The sequence below is a fragment of the Neltuma alba genome, unplaced genomic scaffold, assembly GCF_004799145.2.
Source record: "Neltuma alba isolate B1F8T4 unplaced genomic scaffold, ASM479914v2 tig00012378_pilon, whole genome shotgun sequence".
Lineage (NCBI taxonomy): Eukaryota > Viridiplantae > Streptophyta > Magnoliopsida > Fabales > Fabaceae > Neltuma > Neltuma alba.
This window is the reverse complement of record NW_021636876.1, coordinates 1-21627: the sequence shown is the minus strand read 5'-3', so window position 1 is coordinate 21627 and position 21627 is coordinate 1. Positions and strand designations below refer to the sequence as shown.

General features: G+C 35.0%; 2 protein-coding genes and 1 pseudogene across 3 annotated transcripts; 2 read left to right on the top strand and 1 right to left on the bottom strand.

Annotated features, from left to right (window-relative positions):
• Window positions 1-5120: 5120 nt before the first annotated feature.
• Window positions 5121-8392, bottom strand: LOC114726445 (EPIDERMAL PATTERNING FACTOR-like protein 4). Of its 2 annotated transcripts, XM_028913039.1 has the most exons (4): window positions 8156-8392; window positions 7523-7825; window positions 7383-7432; window positions 5121-5612 (listed from the first exon to the last, which is right to left on the bottom strand). In XM_028913039.1, the coding sequence occupies exons 2-4, from the start codon at window positions 7653-7655 to the stop codon at window positions 5376-5378; spliced, it is 420 nt and encodes a 139-aa protein (XP_028768872.1). In that variant the 5' UTR covers window positions 7656-7825; window positions 8156-8392; the 3' UTR covers window positions 5121-5375. The 2 variants fall into 2 exon arrangements, with proteins under 2 accessions (XP_028768872.1, XP_028768871.1); XM_028913038.1 differs by lacking the exon at window positions 8156-8392 and having other exon boundaries at window positions 7523-7997.
• Window positions 8393-14415: 6023 nt separating this feature from the next.
• Window positions 14416-15807, top strand: LOC114726448 (protein GRAVITROPIC IN THE LIGHT 1). The gene has a single exon (XM_028913043.1). It carries the CDS (start codon window positions 14416-14418, stop codon window positions 15805-15807), a length of 1392 nt encoding a protein of 463 aa, XP_028768876.1.
• Window positions 15808-20178: 4371 nt separating this feature from the next.
• Window positions 20179-21421, top strand: LOC114726444 (transcription repressor OFP1-like; annotated as a pseudogene).
• The last annotated feature ends 206 nt before the right edge of the window (window positions 21422-21627 follow it).

Here is a 21627-nt window from a genome sequence, read left to right as displayed (position 1 = left end):
AAAGAATTAAGTTAGATCCCAAGAAAAAGCAAGATTATGCATGCCATTCATTTTACTCTGCCTATTGTTTTTGAGAAAATTAGGAGATCTTCCAGTTAGAAACTTTAGTAGTATGAAGAATCTAAATCAGATTATTGATACTTTGTTTGCACAAAAATTGTAGAGTACTGATACTCTTTCTGTATATAAAAATTTATCATGTTATCCTTGTCAGTGAAATTTTTATATGGAGGATTTTTTTCTCTCCAAATTTTCCCAGGATTTTTTTTTTCAGACACAAGTAAGCAATTTATGTTACCTGAATATTCCATTATTCAATATTGACATTTAATGAGAAAAAATAGTTTAGTATTTTTATACATTTAATATAATGTCCTCCTATGTGTTTTTGTTTAAATTAAATGTATCTGGCTCGGCCTATAAGTACCCTTCAAAGAAAGTATGCCATTTAATCTAATTTAATTAGAATTAAATAATATATTCATATTGAGATTCAAATTGAAAAAAATCCAATTTAAGTTTAAAAGATTCAAACAATATTGCTTAATAGAAGCATCTAGACGCCTAATGGCGTAACGGATTAGCATTCAACTTTAAATACAAGCTACGCTAATCCTATTTATAGGTTAGATAGTCAATGTTTTTTTTTTTTTTATTTATACGTTGTGTCATTAACTTTTAACATAAATTTAGAATTTTATCATTCACTTATTTATTGTGTAAACTATTACTCTTTTATATATTAAAATCCGAAGACAAAATTAGAATTCTATTAAATTTTGAGACATAGTGCCGAGATTTAAAATTTTCTTAGTTGTGGTAAAGCACGCTAGAATGGACTTACGAATACTAGTATCATAATAAGAAGTACTCCTTCCATCCCTTATTATAAGATCTAATTTTTTAAATGGGTTTGTTTCTTTTTATAAGATTTATTATTGTCAAACTCGTGAGTTGACTCTCTGAGTTTGATGTTTTTACATTTTTAGCTAACAAAATCGTGTCGATTTACTCTTAAACTCGTGATATCTGTAAACTCAGTTAAACTTACTAGTTCATTTACCTAGTTTATCGTTTTTATGTTTTTAGCTTATAAAATCATATCAACTTGTTTTTAAACTTGTGCTAAATTTTATAATTTAATTATGTTTAGTAACGTCTTATAAAAATTTCTTTGTTGAATATGATAAATTATAAATATTGATGGATATAATCTCAATTATTTAAATTTAAAATATATTTAAATAAATTTTTTCTTATTTTTTATATACTCCTCCGATCCTTAATATAGGACCCAATTGGTGAGTTGGTTTTGGTCCTAAATATAAAACCAATTTCTCATATTTATCAATTATCTCTAAATTACCCCTATGGATACTCTTTCAACCATAATCAAGTAGAAGAGAAAGATGGAGTATTAAGAAATATAATTATGGTATTTTAGGAAAAACGTGTCATATTTCTTATAATTAACTAACTTACTTAACTTCTTTAATCTAATCAAATTAGTTAAATGAGTCTTATATTAAAGACCGGAGGAGTATTAATTATTTGAGTATATACTTTTAATACCAGTTTATTAATAAAAGTAAACTCTTACAGGTTTACGATCCGAGTTTGTATCATTATCACAAGTTTGTTTAAACTCACGAGTTTGACAACTTTGATAAGGTCCTCTTTGAGTTTGTCTGAATATTTAATACAGTATTACCTGTTTTACTCTTAATTTAATGTATTTAATACATTATTTTTCTTTATTTATTTCACTATTGCTTTCTCATATTTATTTATTTATATATAGAAATATATTTAGAAAAAAACTGTATTTGCTACATAATAATTACTTTTAACTAATTTTAGCTGTTTTTTTTTTTAACTAGACAATTTATTATTAAAGAGTGTTTTAAAATTCTGTCATCCCAGAAGACACCAAGATGATGTGTAAGTAAGCGCGAGGCGAGAGAGACACGTACATTCGAAGCTCAGGAGGTGGTGTTCCCTAATTAGAGGCGTAGAGCTGAAGGCATTTATGTGCTGTAGTGAATGTGCAGGCATTAAAAGCCAACAACACCTCAACCATACACGTGTCTGCTTCGCGAATTCAAATAGCATTTCAAACCATTAGTGGAAAGCAAGACCAAAAGCTGAAGCTAAGGATCCACCACGTTGCTAATGTAAGACTCATGATTATTGCAGATTGGACATACAAGCAGCCCACATTGATTAGGAATAACAAATGCATGGGATTAACATTCTGTACAGGTGACAAATCTTTTTTTTGACCAAGGTACAGGTGACAAATCAGGATCATCATAGCCATAATAATTTCATTTACACTAAATGTCCCTCCCAATTCTAGTGGTGGGGCTTCTTCAGCCCGGAGACTTTGATGATATATGTCTGCGGTTGAGCTTCTTTTAGTTTGAACCCATTGTTTGTCATCATTATATCACTCTGATGATGCATATTCTGCGGGGTCGCCACCTTGATTGTTCAATATAAAATAACATATATACACATAAATTATTTTCATTATTTTATCGTTTCACACGTTACATGATTCATTTTCTTTCGCATATCTATCCATTTTTTTTTATCATAATTCCATCGTCAAATTAATTATGGCAATTAGCTTGACCGTCTATAGACTGATGAACTGAATAACATTTTTTATTTATTTTCATGCGCTTGTAGATATACTGCCATGCCACACTAAAATGGGTAATTTTCCATCCTTTGCAACGTTTGGTGGTCTAAAATCTGTTCTTCCAACGAAAGTCGATCGTCTTCTTTAGCTTCGTTAAAAAAATGTGGAAGGAAAGTTGTGTCCCTAAGCTCATTGTGATACCTATAACACCCTTACCTCCGCTTCATCATCTTCACCGTCAACTCTCGGCTTTATTGTCTTTTCAATTGCCTGGCTAGGAAAATAAAAACTCAAAAAGAACACGAGAGACGGGGCAAATGAACAGCTTCCATTTGGGCGAATGAATGGAAATGCAAGCGCAGTAAGGTACGGGGCATCTCGTGCTCAAGGCACCTATTCGCGGAGCATAATGGGTTTTTTCTTCTTTTAATTTTTAGCTGGCCTGGGGTAAAGAGAAAATCACATTTAAGCCCATCAATTTTAAAATCAACGACACTTGGATCCAAACAATTATTTTAAAAATTAGTTGCAAACATGATCCAGACCACTGAACAAAAACTCAATTGCAATCTCAATTAAAATTTTAATTAAATTCTTCCCACATCACATCTAACTGTCGTTACCCCATGAAGTAATGCACGGCCAAAATGGGGGCATAACAGGGCGCCACGGGAACTTGGGAAAACGACATTGGAACCGAAAATCCTATGGCCAAAATGACACGTGGTTTGCCTCCCGACCGTGCGACGTCACGGGGCTGCAATGCCGCGGGACCTTCCCTGCCCTTCCCGTAAACCAAGTCAGGGGAGGAGGTAGCACACGTAGCCGAACCTGGCCAGTGGTCAGCTCCAGGGACACGTATGTGTGAATGGGGCATTCAAACCCACACATTATTTATTATTGAGCTGCTTTTCTTGTAACTCCGAATTAACAACTGTGCATTACCATCAGACACGTACCAGATCATGCATGTGAATTAGTACGCACCGGTTGTGGATGTTTTAATTTTTCTTTAACTTATAACTTAAATTAATTTTTTTAAAAAATAATACTGTGTCATGTAATGGCTCGTTACATTGTAATGTGCACGCGCATCGCATGAGTTCGCATTTCTGGCTTTTCAGCGCGCGCGCGCGTTAAATAGAGTGAATTTAGAGCATGAAGAAATGTTGTGCGTCAAATCTGCCAAGAAGGGTTGGAACATGCAAAATAGGAGGGCTGGGCCTGAGAGATAAATAGAGCAAATAAATTTGGGCCAGTCTATTTGACGTGGCATTGTTTTTCCACTTCTATTTTCGGGTCAGTACGTATTGTTGCTGCCACCACTCATGTACAGCCCAGCCTAGCGCCGACCCAAAACGAAATTCAAAGGCGTCAATACTTATCAAAAGTTCCAAAAGCCAACAGGTGTTGGTCAAGTAGGAAGGATTTGGACACTTAAACACCATGTTCTAGGTTTGATCTTTAGAACGGTGTGTATGGAAAGAAATACTACCTCCGGTCCTTAATATAAGACCCCGTTTGACTTTTTGTTTGGTCCTAATTATAAGACCCCAATCCATTTTATCTCTCATATTTATACATTTTTTTCCAAGATAATCCTTCTGATAATGATAGTTCTAGCCAACACACTTAATTAGCAAAGATATTTTAGGAATGACAACACTTATTTATTACAAATAACTAACTTAACTTAATCTCCTCAAATAAGTCAACTGGGTCTTATAATTAGGACCGGAGGTAGTACTATTGAGAGGAGTCTCTGCTATGGTACCTGACAGTATCCCGAGAGATTAGTCTTTTAACGTTTGGGTGGAAGAATGCTTTGGGCAATAAAAAGAAATTAAAAAAAAAAGGAAGATAGGATAAAGAGAAGAGAAAGGAACAGAAAAGAAAAGCAGTCTGATGCCTAAAATGGATACCATCACTCTCGGATGTCAGCCACTATTTTGTGAGGCCCACGCTGTTCTCACCAGTTCTGGGAATACAGAAAAAAGTAGAGTGAAATTGTGTTGCTTCTCGAAGACTTGTCTTTGCCTCCGGACTCTGGAGCTATCATATGACTCCGCGGAAACTAAATTAAAACCTTTTATGAAAAAAAAAAAATCAGATAGATCAGCCAAATTTGCGCGGCTTGCACAGCTAACCATTGTTTCTCTAGTCATCCCCAACTTGAACCTCGGTTACAAGGAGGAAAGCACGCTGTTTGTAAGGACCATCTTGTACTTCCCTTTAAATTCATGAAGCACCCCTTATTAGTTTTATGCTCATAAGGCGTGAGATGATTAACCTCAGATCAGTTGGATTTAATGTAAATCTTTTAGGGGAAAAAAGGTTCGTTATACATAAAGATAAGGTCATACTAGTAATTTGAGGGAGAGAAAAGGAAAATCGGAAGAGATAAGGATGAAGGAAATGGCGGGGGGGACAAGATAGACAGAAGACGACTCTGTCCAAACTAAAAACGAACAGACACTGCGAATGGGGTTGGCTCTTCAACTGGAATGAACCCCTTTCATTAATTTCATATCTCAAAAGCAACACACAAAAGATCCTAAATTCCAACCACTATGGACAAGTCTCTGTGACCTTCATAAATTTCAATCCTAACACATCATCTCACTAACTATTCTCATGCTTCCTTCTTCATTTTCCATATGCTTGCAATTCATATTCAATGCTTCTCCACAAAAATAGGCATGAAACGATGTCGTCATATTCAATGTTTTCATGGCATGTACAGCTTATTCCCGCACTTGCACCTCCACGCTTCCGGGTAGTACTCCGCCGTCACCGGCGTCCCCGGTGGCACCGGCACGTGCACCGGCCTGCACGGCCTGCAGCTCCCACACTTCGACGCGCATCGCGGTGGCGCTGACCCTGGCCCGCCCAGAATCCTCCTCCCTAACCACATCCTCCCACCTTCGTCCCTCGCGACTTCTCCATTTCTCTCCCCACCACATCCCTGCTTTCACCCACAAAACAAAATTCACATTCTGATGTTTAATCTCACGATCACAACATCAATCACACAGCTACATGTATTTAAAAAAAAAAACAAATATAATTAGTTAAGATAATTTTATATTCGAGGCATAATTTTTTAAAATAGTCAGAAAGTGAGGTGTCCGGCGAGAGCGCTGAGCATCGTAGTACCGTACAGAGGGGCACGGTGCAAGTTACCAAGACAGGTGAGGAAGACGACAAAATGAGAAATGATGCGGGTGATTCTAACGTGCGCCGATGGGGTGACGGTAAGGGGAGTAACAGGATGGGACCCACACCCACGTGTGACACCTAAGCGAAGGATGTAGTTAGCATCTGACGGCTTACATTGCTGCACCTGCTCTCTGCACCTAATTTGGCTCCTTTTATCCGTATCTGACTGCCTGGTTGTGCTATGTCAGGTGCGTCTTTTCTTCCTCTTTTTGTTTATTTTTTATTTTTATATAACTTTAATTATTAAATAAAGAATTCAAAATTCAAGCTCAAAATCAGTAATATTATAACATAAAAGGGCACGAAATTTCATAGAATCTGCACACTGTTGATGTGATTCTGACAGGGAAATTATAATAAATTAGAGATACTTTTGTTCAAATTCGTCCTTGTCCCCACATGTACGCGCTAGGGGGTCAATATCATTATTAGTACGTAGTTATATGAGACTCTCTCTACTAATGTATTCTTCTGATTCGGTTTATAAAACTTATAGAACAGAGCAAGAAATTTTTTTTTATTTTGTGTATAAGTCATTTTAATAAATATTTATTATGATTGTATCATATTATCTTTTATTTATTATAATATAGATAATTATTTTTTTAAAAGAGTATATATTAAATAGGAGTAAAATTAAAAAGTTATTATATTTTAATAAAGAGTTAATACAGTTTAAGGTTTTTTTTATCTTTGTGAAACATGTTGAAAATGTTTTATAAATAAGATTAAAGGAATATAATCTTAAATTACACCTCTGCTCCTGCTAAATTTATTTTTTTCCGGGGATCCCTGCTCCTACTATTACAAAACCACCACTGTTCCAGTTCGAATTACTCTATCATGCTCTGGAAACTAAAATAACAGATGCTACATGTTCACTATTTAGATTATTTCATTATTTCTAAATATTTTTTCCTATCTCCTGTGCTATAGGGGATCGGATTCCTATACATGTAATTGTTGACATATGTAATATATGTACATATAAGAAAGTAAAAATGTTCAAAAATAAAATATAAAAACAAAAGTGTTGGTGCCCTTGCTCAACCTTCCTATTAGACAAGAGGCGGAGCTTGATGAACTCGGGTATACTTAGGTGTTGAGTTGTTTCGTCCTTAAGTTTAATGAATTACAGTATTTACTACTAAAAAAAAAAAGAACTTTTTTTATTGATTCTCGATTATTCACTAGAGTATTCTGGTCGCACACAGCCACCCCAAATGCTTAAGAACCAAGGAAAAAAAAAACACCCCAAATGCCTTGTCGCTATTTAGTATGTCCAAATGTCAATATCTTTGCCCTAATTGTCAGCGTGTATCTTAAATTCAAAATTTTTAAGGAAATATTAGTTCCTGATGATCTTACGTGAAGCATTACACCATCAAGAACATTGCTTTTTTGATTCTGATGATTTGATGCCACATGATGGTTAGAGCTAGAGTCCTAGAAATCGGAACAAGGCATACATGTATATTAAAACACAAGTTTTAAATAAGAAACAGAACAACCCTACCTGAAAACCTCCATCGGCCTTGGCAAAAAAGGGACTAGGCCTGTTAGCATCTGCATTAAAGAATGAACAGAAGCGTATCAAGAGCTAACTGAAGGTGTAGTGAGGCCTACAAGATCATAAAAATGGCGAGAATTGCTTACCTAAACATGTAGTGCTGAGGAGTACTGTGCAGCATAATAAGACGAAGAAGGCATGGGAGAAAGAGAAACCGAATGAGAGATGGATCTTGTTTATACTTATAAGCCTGAGACTGATCTTTCTCTTCAACTCCATGAACAAGAAGAAACCATCAATAGCTGCAGAAGAAGCAATCACTGAGAATATGGCTGCAGATTTATCCTTAACCCTGACAGATCCTTGTCTCCCTCTCTCTCTCTCTAATTTCTCTCTCTAATTCTGACCCCGTGAGGAGGACCAATAATAGAGTTTGCAGCATCCAGGGCCTGTACGTTCCATGCAGATTATCAAGCTAAGCAAATAATACCCAACACGGCACTTATCCCAGATCAAATCACATCCCTTTCTGTGTTTTTTCAACCTTCCTCTTTCCCCCCTCTGTTTTGGTTTAATGTGGAAAAAAGGCGACTATCTAGCTAGCTAGCTCCTGTGAGTAGTAGGCTCACATAGACAAGAGTGAAGTATTGGAGAAAATTTGAGTGAAAATTATGGAATGGTACGGATTACTATCTGATGAAGGAAAGGAAACCAAAGAGATTAAAATGAGAGGGTGAAGAATCTATTGACTATTTGGATCCTCGCTTCCTAAGCCTTACCATGTATGGTTCTAGCTTCTAGGATTCCCTCGGCAGACTTTTCTTTCTCGGCCTATCCACCATTCTCACAACTCTTGCTTGCTTCCTCTGGTTTATCCTCTGTTTTCTTCCTTCCCTTCTACGCTTTGTGCTTGTATCTCACAGAAAGCAATTAACCAATTTTTATTTTCATTTTTTGACTGCGCCTTCGTTGCTGCATTTTTTCCTGCTGTCATTTCATTAATAATTCCTTCATGTACCACAAAATAATTATCAAAATGATTCTCTTTCCATGCTGGTGCTCGTTGATGTGGCAGGGAGGGATGGGCTGGGGTGCTTTGGAATATATTGGTACTTGCATTAAGGATTCGCAATATACTTAAGATTTCAATAAGTACAATTTTTATGGTTTAGCCGTGTTTCAAGCTGGACGTTTTGGGAATGAGAAAAAGTGGATCAAGCTAAAAAAATGTACGGTGCCTCCTCTGCAACTTGGCTGTGAACCCGAGGTTATTACATGGTGGGGCTGTTGCCACAAGGACGATCCACCTGAGAATTTACAGTTATAGCCTCTGCACTCTGCACTACACGTGTTTGGATGATGGGAAAAAAGGCGGATGCTGTTGGTAGATACTGAGAAGGAACAATTTGTACACAGGAAAGCAGAAACGCGACTTCAACATACTCAAAAAAACAAATTGAAGTGTGCCTTTTGATGTATTTACCATCAGATGTTTTAGAAAAACAAAAAATGAAGAAGTTGTTGCGTGTTTTATGACAAAGGATTTATAATTGTGCTGCATAGCCACTGGTTTTTCCATTCTGCAACTCAGATTCTCTTGAGATCGCCACAATTAGAATCAAAGTTTCCAACTTTGAGGTTGGTTTCCGTGAACATTCATTTTGGATGGGATTTCCACAAATTGGCTAAGGATGACTCTTCTTGGTATGGTAAATTCTCAAATGGTTCTGATTTCCTGAACTGCGGAACTTGCTAACTCGAGAGCTGTGGGTTGAATTGAGGCCAGTTGCTATTCATAGGCCATTCATTGATGACAAGATCAAACCTTTGTTCTCAGATGAAGTATATGATATGGTAACCTTTCCATATATTCAGAAATCACATGAGGTGTTTGTTTCTATTTCCTCTAGCTTGGATTTGGTAGGGATGGTATGTGAAAGCCTGCAGAGCGGGGAAGACTTACTTGAAAATGGAGGGCCCCTCTGTTTTCCAGGATTCCAAGAAAATATTAAGAAAAAAAATTATAATTCCTTTATTTTTGTTTTGAATAAAGGACTGTATTTCATTAAGAGTAAATCCCATCAAAACACACAAGAATCAGAATCCTTCGCCAAAATCCACCTCAGTACACCCCGGTGGAGGGTAATCAAAGATGAGGGTCTTAATTCAAACTTCATATTTTTCGAAAAACTTGGGTGGGTCCTTGCATTTGAAAAATGGATTGCAATGGTGATAACTTCCTTAATAATGCATTTGGTTTGATTTTCATATTATATGGCGACAGCCATAAGACGTGAGACTTGCTAACAATCCCACGTGTGTGTGGATCAAAGACGGTGATTAAAAATCAAAGAGTTGATGTGAATCAAAGATATGGTGTGGGCTGCTGCTGCTGGATGGTTGCGATCAAGGACGAAAGGTGATGTGGATTGAATGGACAAACACAAGAATTGGGACACACAAAAGCAGCATCAATTAACACAGATAAATGATTTACATGTAGCTTGACATGCCTTGATCAAGGACAAGCGTGGGCAGCTAGGACGACTGAAGATCATGGATCTGTGGAACTGGCGAAATCAGCTGCAAAATAAGCAAGTTCGATTCTGACGAAGAAGTTTTACCTGTCAACTTTGGTTTTTCTCACTTAAAAAAGTAGCACAGATACCTCAAGCATCAAGTGATAAAGAAATCAATAGGCTTGATTAAGTGCACGGAAGCAGGTTGGGTCATCATTGATGTAGATTGATTTGTGGATGAGCGTGCAGAGGCCATATGTGATGGAAAATTTTCAAATGCTTACACTTGCATGGATAGCTATTAATACTGTGTTTGAAACTACTGATGATTTTAATGAGGCAAACATGGATTAAACCTTTTCCTCTCAAACTAAATATGTGTGTTTTAACACTTGAAGAAATCAAAGGTTACCTAGCATTAATATTTTCTAAAATTAAACCAGATGGGGATAAAAGAGGGCTGATAATAACATGGCAAACGTGAGGGTGACATATGCAGGGTATTGTTTCTGGCCTCCATTTCTTTTTCGGGGGTCACAATTATTCTTCTACTTTTTAATAAAGCTGCTCCTCCCCCAACCTTTTCTTCCTTTGTCCTCAAATCATTTCATGCTCCCCCATGAAAATCTCCCTCTCTGTCTCTCAAGCATCACACGCTGAGAGTCTGAGACTGTGATAGATACTTAAAAACAATCTGAAAGATGTGTGTGCTATGTCCTCAAGGTGGCTAGATGTATGTTTCTTCCGACATTAAAACCACCCTCAATAATTTTAACCCCCCAAAAGAAACCATCAGATGGATACTTAATTATATTTAAAACTTTTGAATCAATATTTGATACGTAGGCCAAAAAATTATTTGAAACACTCAGATAATTATAAAAAAACTATTAAATACTTGCACATGAGACCATAAGTGAATAACACAAGACATTTTCACCAAAAAAAAAAAAGAGAATAACACAAGACATACATTGACAACAATTTGTCCGGAGCATCGGCCCAAAACAACAATTCAGATTTGATCTGCTAAAACAAGTGTGATATTCAAGCCTGCAACGCCGAAGTGTAACTTTCTCTTGAATCGGCCCAATGGGTCCGGGCCCTATTATGATGAGGAATAAGCCCAATTGTATTTTTGGCCAAAATAGCATAATTGATAAGTAACCAATAAGAGTTAGATCTAACGGAAAAGATGATTTTTCATACGTGAATAGGGAAAAAAATGAATGTGAATAAGGCACATTATATACATACATAGATAATTCATTTGTAAAAATGTTATTCCTCCGGTCCTAAATATAAAACTTATTTCGGAGTGTAATTTACACTACAAAAGGAGTCTTACATTTAGAATTGGAGGAGTATATGAATAATTATGAATATAGATAAAAATGAAATGCACTTTGGACTATATATGTAATAAAATGAAGTTTATCAAAAGATGAGAAAAATATATTAAAAAAGGTTGTAATCATCTAAATCTAACGCGAATGGTTTTAATCAATAATGAACACTGCATGGTTGATTCCAATAACAACCGTAGCAAAATGCAATGCTACTTTTGATTTTTAATATAAAATCTAATTAGGTTTTAAATTTTATATTAAAAATTGTAAATAGTATTTCTTCTTATGCACATGAGGAGTGGATTTTGCGAAGAGCACATATTAAATATTCTATGCCTCAAAAGTACCTTTTTTTTGGACCTGAATGTCTCAAAGTACTTGGAACAAACAATAAACACTTTTTTATTTAGTTGCTACACTTACAACCCCAAAAAGTTAAAAGGCTACACACAAATGGACTTTTTTTAATCAGAAACCGTACAAATAGATTCACAATCCAAAGAGAAACGCCGTCGTAGTTCGTCGCCACTGACGTCGTTTATCCAATTGGAGGGCCCGCATATAGTTCAACGGCTGAGATCCTATAGCGAATTCCAGACTCTGATCCTGTCACTGCACGCGGATCCCATCAAAAAGAACGAAAGAATCTCCCATTATTTTTCTAAACTGATAAACTGCATTTTAACATATTTATGTGGGTAAAGATTAATCATAAACTATACTACTCTTTAGATTTTTAATATAAAACTTAATTATTAAGTTAGTTTTAATTCTAAATATAAGACCTATTTTTTATATTTATTAATTTTTTTAAATTATCTCTATAAATACTCTCTCAACCATAATTAAGTAAAAAAAGAAGAAGGGGTATTAAGAAAGATGATTATGGTATTTTAAAAAAAACGTGTCACATTTCTTATAATTAACTAACTTACTCAAATTTTTTAATTTAATCAAATTAGTTAAATGGGTCTTATATTAAGGGAGGAGTATGATATACCATAATAAGAATTTTTGGGATAACAAAAGTAAATTTTATTTCAACTTATTTTTACAAATTAAAGTTGAGATAAAAATTAATTGGTGCAATGCTAAGACAAGCTTATATAAAAAAGGTAAGTCCAACCAAAATTTATTTAAATAATATGCTAATTCCAATTTTAAATATAAGATTTAGTGATTTATCCTGTGAATTCGGTTTTGGCGTCAAACATGAGATACATCATATATGGTTTAATCTGATTTTATATACCATGTTGGAAGACAATTGAGAAGTTTTAAATGGGACGATTTAGGCTGTGTTTGGGTGATATATTTCTCCAACTTGTTTGAAATTATAATTAAAGTTGTAAGGGCTTGTTTGTATATACTTTTATTAAGTGCTTATAAGTATTAAGCTCAGGCAAAATTTTCACCACATATTTATTTCATATTTTGAAAATTACTATTTAAAAACTGCTTTAAAAGCTTTAATGCTTATCCCAAATAAGCTGACTTTGAAATTTCTCCAACTGTTTTTTTTGGCCCAAAAAAAAAAAGAAATTTCTCCAACTGTATATATAAATAAGCATATTATAGATAAAACTATTTTTTTCCCCTTAGCCAACTGATATATAAAACTAGACTAAACGATATACCATACCATGTTTGCCACCGAAACCGAATTTTAAATCTTATATTCATATTTAGGATTGGAGTTAGTATGTTTCTTTGCCAGCCGGGAGACGGATCACAAATGATATGAATATTTTATTTTTGTATAGATTTTATGTAATGGTCAATATCAATATAAGATGCGAAAAGACGGATTTTTTGTATATTTTTTTTGGCCAACGGATTTTTTGTATAATGAAAAGATGCATTTTAACCATCTAATTTCGTTGGAGTAATAATAATTAGAATTTAGAGCTCATCCGTGGCATTAGAGGAGGGAGGTTAGCACATGAATACTTCCCATATTTAATATAAAAGTATTTTGACATTGTTTTAAAAACATAATATTTTAATTCATTTTATTTATTATATATTTTTTAAAAATAGTTGCTATAATTTTTTAGATGTTAAAAATTTTATTAAATAGTAGTTATAGTTAATATAGATAATTAATAAGAGTATTTTAAGAAAATAAACACATACTCTTCTGGTTTTATTTATAAGATGAGAGAAAAGGAATTTTTTGATTATATTTATATAACATAAAGAGAAACTTTTGACATAAATATATAATTTTATCATTTATTTATTATTGTATTGATTTTATTTTCATAGAGTATAATATATATTTCTCTGATTCTATTTATAAGTCATTTTTAACATACTTAATACAGATTAAGAAAAATCTTAAACTCTATTAATTTTTATTTAAAATTCAACAATTTTATTTTTATTTAATACATATTATATCTTATATAAATAAAGTTAACACAATAATAAATAAATAGTATAATTTTAATATAAAAAATTTCTTATAAACTAGACTAAAAAATTCTTTTATTTCTGTTTTATAATTTATAAATAAAACCATATTTAATATCATGACTGTTATATTATTTTAAATAAAAAATACTAATTGGTTCATTGGGAAAGGCAACTATATTTTGTCAGTATTCTACAGACCCCAGTCACTGTGCCCCGGAGCTCACACAAAACCAGGCGCTCACGCCTTCACTGAAGGTTCAAACTTTTAAATGCTTTCCAATCCGCAGCTCCGCCCTCCTACCGCCATGATTTCCTCCGACGTTCCGTCCCCGACGCCCTTGAAACGTCGTCGTTCTTTGCTTCTCCTCCAACTCCAAATGTTGCGTCAGGTTTAGGTGAGCTTCTGGCTCTGCTCTGCATTCTTGCTCTGCTCTGACACCCCTATTTATTCTAGTTCCTTCCTTCTCTTCTTTTTGCGTTTCATTGATGAGTTTCAATCTCCATTGGGTGATTTCTGAACTCCGAAAGCAAGTTCTTTGAGCTCTGCTGTGTGTCTTTGAAGGGGGCAAAAACCTGCCGTTAGCTATTTTCTTTTTTAATAAATCTGAGATGCTGCAAGCCTCCACTAACTGGGTTTTTGGCATCTTGCCAGGAAATCCGGGTCTTGCTGGGTAATCAGGGTTTATGCTATGCGGGGTAATTAAAATCTAAATTCCCGCTTTCTTCTGCTTCTGATTTCTCAAATCGCTTGGTATGAGTTCGAGGCTTGACCTCTCCTCGGCGATGGAATGCCCAAATGCTAACAAACCCATTATCAAACCCAACTCAAACATATCCGAAATCGTCTCCAAGTTCACCAAAGTTTGTAAATTGAAATCCATTGGTGTCTTCTCCTCTGAAATCCCCAATCTCCCTCACTTGCACAAACCCATCTTCAATGATGCTCCTTTGAGTGAAATCAGCAGTAATGGTAGCAGTGATGGTCCAAGTGAGGAAAAGACTAAAAGCCACGTTGGGAAAGTTCATCCTCATCCCATTGAAGTTCCGGCGAAAGAGGATGATAATGCTCGTGTTAGTGTTGAGTTCATGAAGATATTCGACGCAGTTTCAGCCCTGAAACTAGCATATCTCCAGCTTCAGCAAGCTCACATCCCCTATGATCCGCACAAGATTGTTGCTGCTGATGATAAAGTAGTTGCTGAGCTCGAGAAGCTATGTAAGTTCAAGCGCGATTATAAGCAGAGACAATACAGAAAAGCACGATTCAACTTGTCGCAGCGTTCTCGTCTCCTACGGGCTGAAATGAAGGCCAAAGAGGCGTTGCTTGGGAAGCTGAAATCTCAAAATAGTGCCAAAGACTCTGAGATTCTCCGTTTAAGGCAGGAGCTTCAAGATTTGGAGATGGGGAATAAAGCAATGGCAGAGAAGATCAAGCGGATCGATCTTGAGAAGAGGAAAGCGAGCGTTTTGACTGTTGCTAATTTCCAAGATGTTTTCAAGGCGGCTTCAAAGTGCATTCATGATTTCGCTAAACCTTTGATCAGTTTGATGAAAGCTTCAGGGTGGGACCTTGATTTGGCCGCCAAGTGGATTGAAAATGAAGCCGTTTACGCCAAAAGATCTGACAAGAAGTACACTTTCGAGGCCTACATTGCTCGCAGGATGTTTCATGGGATTCGCTTAACGTCTTACAATGTGGGGGATGTCATGAGGTTTAAAGACCCGATTGATGCGCTGATGGAGAATCCTGATTCAGAGTTTGCCAAATTCTGTCGAACTAAGTATCTTCTGGTCATTCATCCGACAATGGAAGAAAGATTCTTTGGGAATTTAGATCACCGGACATTCATACTGGGCGGCAAACATCCTAGGACGGAGTTCTATCAATTGTTTGCCAAAATGGCAAAATGGATTTGGGTCTTGCAAGGTTCTGCTAGACAAATAGATCCTGATGCAACCTTGTTCTCTGTGAACAGAGGAAGCAAGTTCTGCAGCTTGTACATGGAATCCGTGGAGGAAGAAGGGAATATCGCGGTTGGATCTGATGGAGAAAGATCAAACTGCAAAGTTCAGTTCATGATCATGCCTGGGTTCGGAATTGGGCAGACGTTGGTGAAGTCAAGAGTTTATGTCACATCTTCGTAAGATGTTAACTAAATGGAGAGCCCTTTTAACTGGTAATTTAGCAAATAGAACATCATAACTTTTGTACTAGACTTGGCTAACAGTATGTTAATGCTTGTAGTCTACTAATCTTTTCCGTTAGAGGGTTCTAATATATTTGTAAGTTGCCAGAATCTCTAGTTCTTGACTGAACCATGCTATTTTCGTTTACTCATGTTAATCCAATTCCACTAATTGTTAATTACAAGGCATACTATTGGTTGATCCGGAACTCTATGTAAAATATTTTTGCAAGCCCCGTGATAGTGTTTAGTATTTCGTTGGCGATATATATATATATATATATATATATATATTATATATTGAAGTTTGAGTTGATCAGATTGTTATACTTTAAACCTTTTTGAATTTTGCTACCAAACATTTTTCACCGTATTATTGTCTTTCACTCATCCTTTTTAAAATTTTAAGGATAAATTACTTTTTTTTTAATTTATACAAATTTTCAGTTTTAAAATTGATGTAATTTTTAAAATAATTTTGTTAAAAGTATACACTCATTTCTTCAGAAAATTTTATATATCCGAGATTTACGCTATATAATGATGACACTTAAAATATGAATTCAAGTAATTAAAGTTTAGATTTCGGTTAAAAAAAAGTCATTAAATTTCAGCTTGAAAACTTTATTAGTTGGTGAAATAGTTGGTGAAACTTTTTTTGGTGATTAAAAAAAAGTGAAAAAAAATGAAAACTTTATTAACATGTTATTGGAACTCGACCAGAAGTCCTCCGCAAACGATTGGGTTGGGCTTCTCGAAATTTTAATGGGCTGAATAATGTATTTGGATTGGGCTTTTGTTGTAGGTCAAATATAATACCAGAACGTAATTTGGCCCAAATAAAGGTACAGATCAGGTTCCTGGCAGACTGGCACCGGCCAGAATTTTCTCTATTTCACTCTCCACGTCTCCTTTTCTCAGATGCACCCAAAAAGCAAAATTCTCCTTTTCTCGCTTTTAAATGGTTAAAATTCAATATTTCGAAAAATTATTGTTGAAATACGCACACCCACACTATCCGATAGGGCTACACAATGTATAGACCAGACCAGAACCCAACCTGAAGTTTGGTCTGATTTTTGGTTGGGTTGGGTTGGGTTTGACAGTCGATGGTCTAGTCTAATCCAGTGGTGACCTGAGGTCGGGTTGGACTGGACTTGGATCCACCAGACTGATAGATTGGTCCAGACAGTGCATGTTTCCATTTTTTTTTGAACTTTTTTTTTTCTGGGAAGCAAGATTTCAACATGATGAATATAATTTAAGACAATAAAAAATACCTATAATCATATAAAAATCATCTTAAAATATTAAGACTTCATCATAAATACATAAAAATCTCTAAAAATATAAAAAAAATTAAAGGTAACATCTAAATTGCAAATTGCAAATTATTTAAAAATAAACAAATTTACCTCGACTGGACTAGACTAATTCAGGTGGTCTAATCACTTGGTCTAAAACCCAGTCCTACCCAACCAACCAGTCTGGTCCAGTCTAATCTAATTTTATTATATAGTTTATTTGGATTGGACTGGATAGGACAGGTCACTTCGGGTTGGACCAGACCTGATGAACCACCTGGTTTTTACACACTCCTATCTGATATCGATTTCCCACTTTCCAATTGCCGTATCTTTTGACTAGAAAATTGCTAAAATAAAATCGCTTTCTAATTGTAAGAATAATAATAGAAATCCAATTTCTTTATTTGATAAATGATCCAAATTCCAACATTCCATCTTTTATTGGTGTACTTTTTTTTTATACTACATAACAATATCGATATATATACTCTTCCGGTCCTTAATATAAGACCATTTAACTAATTTGATTAGATTAAGAAAGTTAGGTAAGTTAGTTAATTATAAGAAAAGTGACACATTTTTCCTAAAACACTATAATCGTCTTTCTTAATACTCCATTTCTCTTTTCTACTTGATTATGGTTGAGGAAATATCTATAGAGGTAATTTAGAGAAAATTGATAATTATGAGAAATAAGTCTTATATTTAGGACTAAAACCAATTCAAGAATTAGGTCCTATATTAAAAACTGGAGGAGTAAAATCAAATATCTAATGAGTTATCCCATTGAGAAGATATCACTTATTTATTTCTGAGGTGCGTGAAAAAGTATGTTGAGTTTTAAGCTGTCTTTTGTATTATCAACTAAAAATACGCTTCTACTAACAGCAAACCTCTTTCTTTGCTGTATCTCCATGATCATGTCGGGTCAGGTTCTTAACATATTATAGTCCTAAAATAAGGAATAAACGAAAACAATACTATGATTTCAAATGCTTACGCCAGCAGCAGGCAAGTGGGGGATTCGCAATAATAACCCCATTGTTTCAAAAGGAAAGGCATGTGATCCTCAATGTCGTCTTGGGTCAAATTGAATTAAATTTAGAATACAACAAGTGATGTAAATCAAAGTGGTTCTCTTATTGGAGTTAAAAATTAACTAGGTCCTAAATTAACTAAAAATCAAAATTACTATTAAAAAGTTTTTTTTTGTTTTTCAAATTTTAAAAAAACTACTTTGCAAAATAAATTGAAAACAATTCTAAATATTTTTTTCATTTTTTTATATAAAAAAATTGAAAAGACACTTTGAAATTGAAATTGAAAGAAAATTAATTAAAAAAAAAGTAGCAAATGAAAAATTTGGATTTTAAGGAGATATGAGATAATACTTCTTGGAAAATAGAAATTGGGTTATCCTTGCTCAAAATGATCTCGGAGTTATTTTGTTCACTAATTTAAAATCAAAACCTTAATCACTGATTAAGTCAAGTAATCTTAATTAATAGATGTCCTAAAAACTCTAGCTACAACTATCAATTAAAATTACCATTGAAAACCGATTAATGCAATTCGGGTTTCTATGCAAAGAACACTCAACTTGAGATATTCAATAAGTACCATACAATTATAACATTCATCCAAACTATGAAAGAATAGCATAACCATATAGAACTCCAAACTGGATATAAATGTAAATCTCAAATTGCAAAATACAACCCCAATCACAAAAGTTCAATTCTAAACTAAGAATTACAACTAGTAATCTTAGAAAATTTAATTAAATAATATTGATTCTAACTCAGAAAATCCATTACTTAATTAAATTAAAAGAATTGAAACAGAAAAACTCTCCTAATTAACTCTGAAGTTCAAACCCAATCCTTCATCTTCAAGAAGCTTGATGAAATTAGCCACGCATGATGTTGAAGGCTGTTAGCACATTGAGTATCAAATTTGGGGTGGAATCCGTGAGATGATGATGATCGTGGATGGGCGTGGCGTCCTTGTGCCTCTGCGAAGATGTGTATATATAGGATGCTGATGAATAAAACTTCCGCCGTTCTGCTCCCACCAAACCTAAATTCTCTTCCAAAAATTTCTAGAATAAAAAAGATGCTATGATATCATATTTTTTTCAAAAAGATCAATCAGTTAAACTAAATCATAAAAATATGATATTTTTGCTCTTTTTAGCAATATTTTCATCCAATCACAATTAATCCAAATTAATTATAATAAATGCAATTAAGCTCAATTTAATTGATAAAAATCCCAAATAAGATATGAAAAATCAATATAAAATCAGGATTTATCAGCATGTCATCATGCAATTAAGCTGCCGCCTCCGGATGGGTCTCACCTGTTCCCTGTGTTCATCATTACCCACTAAACTTATATTTTTACCCTCCTTAAACAAAGCGTGGAGAACCAAATTATTAGTTCAAGCCATTTGTTATCCATGAGTGGTTAACATTTAATACGCTTGGGAATTCTGAGTTGAGAAAGCGTGTGGCTGTCGAAAACTGGACCTTCCAAAAGGCAAAACTTCTTCACATCCTAATTTGTAGTTTTGGTTATGATTTATCAGTACTTATCTTTTCTCCACTGAACGTTACACAACCAGCAAAAGAAGAAATTCAATAGTGAAAACTCTGCATATTCTTGTTGGGCTTTCCATAATAATATCTTTTTGTAAATCATATATAAACTGAATAAATATATATCTCACAGCTAAGTTGTCTGTTTAGATCTCAGACCAAATTGTTGATTTATTGCGAAGGGATTGATGGCATAATAAGAAGGAGGGGGTTGTTACTCATTGAAACTAAGCTAATGATGTTATTTGTAGTTGACACGGCAAGAGCATTGCTGATAGTAATGATACATAGTCATTTTGGACACACTTGGTCCCCCTGCTTTAATGTCTAAACTTTTATAGTGGACCACCAGCATTATATTTTTCCTGCTATAAGGCTATATTTCAGTTCATTGTATCTTCGATTTCAACTCTCGAGAATAAGTACAATTCTGAGATACCCCAGAGAAATACAAGAATCCTCAGAGAGAGATCAAGGGTTTGTTGAGTAGTGCTTGAGGCACTTCATAATCTGATGGGTATTCACAGGTTCAAATTGTCAGATATGATCCCAAATGCTTGGTTTTACAAGCTCAAAGACATGAGCAGATCAAGGAAGCAGAAAGGTTCTCATGCTGTGAAGAACAAAGCAAGCTCACCTGTAATGCCCCAGAGGTCGCCCCCAAGTTGTTCGCACCATTTCCCCACAGAACCTTACAGAGCTGGTATGCTTTTCAACTCGCCAATTCATAACAAAGTCAGAGACTTTTCATTCACTGATTCACCAAGAAGGTCATCCAAGAGAAGAGTTCAGAGGAAAACAATTTACAACCCTTCTCCCTCGGCTTTGTCCTCTTTCTCAACTGCTTGCAGCTGCCATTGGACTCAGCCAAATCAAGCCGAGTCTCCGGATTTCTATGCCTCTTCCATTGAGAGTTCTTCCACTGAATTAGATCCCTATGAATGTATCACATCTGAATCTGATGAGTGCGATAGCTTAGCAGCTCCTCACATGTTGAATGGCCTTCCCCTGACTGCAGTTGCAGGGTTAGTTCTTCCACTAATGATATCATCATAGACATGAACAACGAATCGTTTGCTGTGAATCCTGAAAAGCTAGATGGGTTTGATCCAATTTCGAAACTAGGCCTTCCTCCTATATTAACGAAACCAGCGAGGTTTGATGATCAGGTCATTGAAGCATCTTACTTGAAATGTTCATCTAAGGTGAAGGAAAGCAGCAGAACTACAACTCCAAAGTCCTCGGCTAATTCAAGAGGAATAAGACTTAGAGTCAATTCTGCAAAACTTGCAAGTAGGAAAGTTCAAGCCTGTGCAAGAAGGAGTATATCATCATCCAGTGCGTGCAAGGTTTCAAGCAACACAGGTTTCCTGAAGGTTTTGCAGTTGTCAAGTCCTCAATTGATCCGCAAAGAGATTTCAAGGATTCAATGGTGGAGATGATCAGGGAGAACAATATATGGTCATCAGAGGATTTGGAGGATCTTCTAGCTTGCTATCTCTCACTTAACGCAAGAGAATACCATGAACTCATAATCAAAGCATTTGAGCAAACTTGGTTTGATTTGGCTCAACTCAGAATGTAAACTTTAAACAGTGCACGTGTAAAGCTTTGTATCATGCCACCACTTTCTGGATCCGCTTCTCTGTTGTATTTTTCTGGTTTCCTCGTATAAAAATTCTCTCTTTATTTTAACAACCTTAAATATGGTGCAGGACACAGAGTTTCGTGTCAATAACAAATTAGTTAAGCAGTACAATTAGTAGGGACAACTACGTAAAAATAATCTGACATTTAGCAGTTGCGATAGTTGTGCCTTTATATGCAATTAACAATTGCAGTCCAAAATGCACTCACAAGCTTTGTCGTCAA

What these genes read in the sequence shown, in the direction of transcription:
- LOC114726445 (XM_028913039.1), bottom strand. Translation starts at nt 7,655, where the DNA reads ATGGAGTTGAAGAGAAAGATCAGTCTCAGGCTTATAAGTATAAACAAG. An exon ending in CCTCAGCACTACATGTTTAG is followed by an intron (nt 7,433 to 7,522) that starts GTAAGCAATTCT and finishes TCTTTAATGCAG; the next exon opens with ATGCTAACAGGCCTAGTCCC. An exon ending in AGGCCGATGGAGGTTTTCAG is followed by an intron (nt 5,613 to 7,382) that starts GTAGGGTTGTTC and finishes GGGTGAAAGCAG; the next exon opens with GGATGTGGTGGGGAGAGAAA.
- LOC114726448 (XM_028913043.1), top strand. Translation starts at nt 14,416, where the DNA reads ATGAGTTCGAGGCTTGACCTCTCCTCGGCGATGGAATGCCCAAATGCT.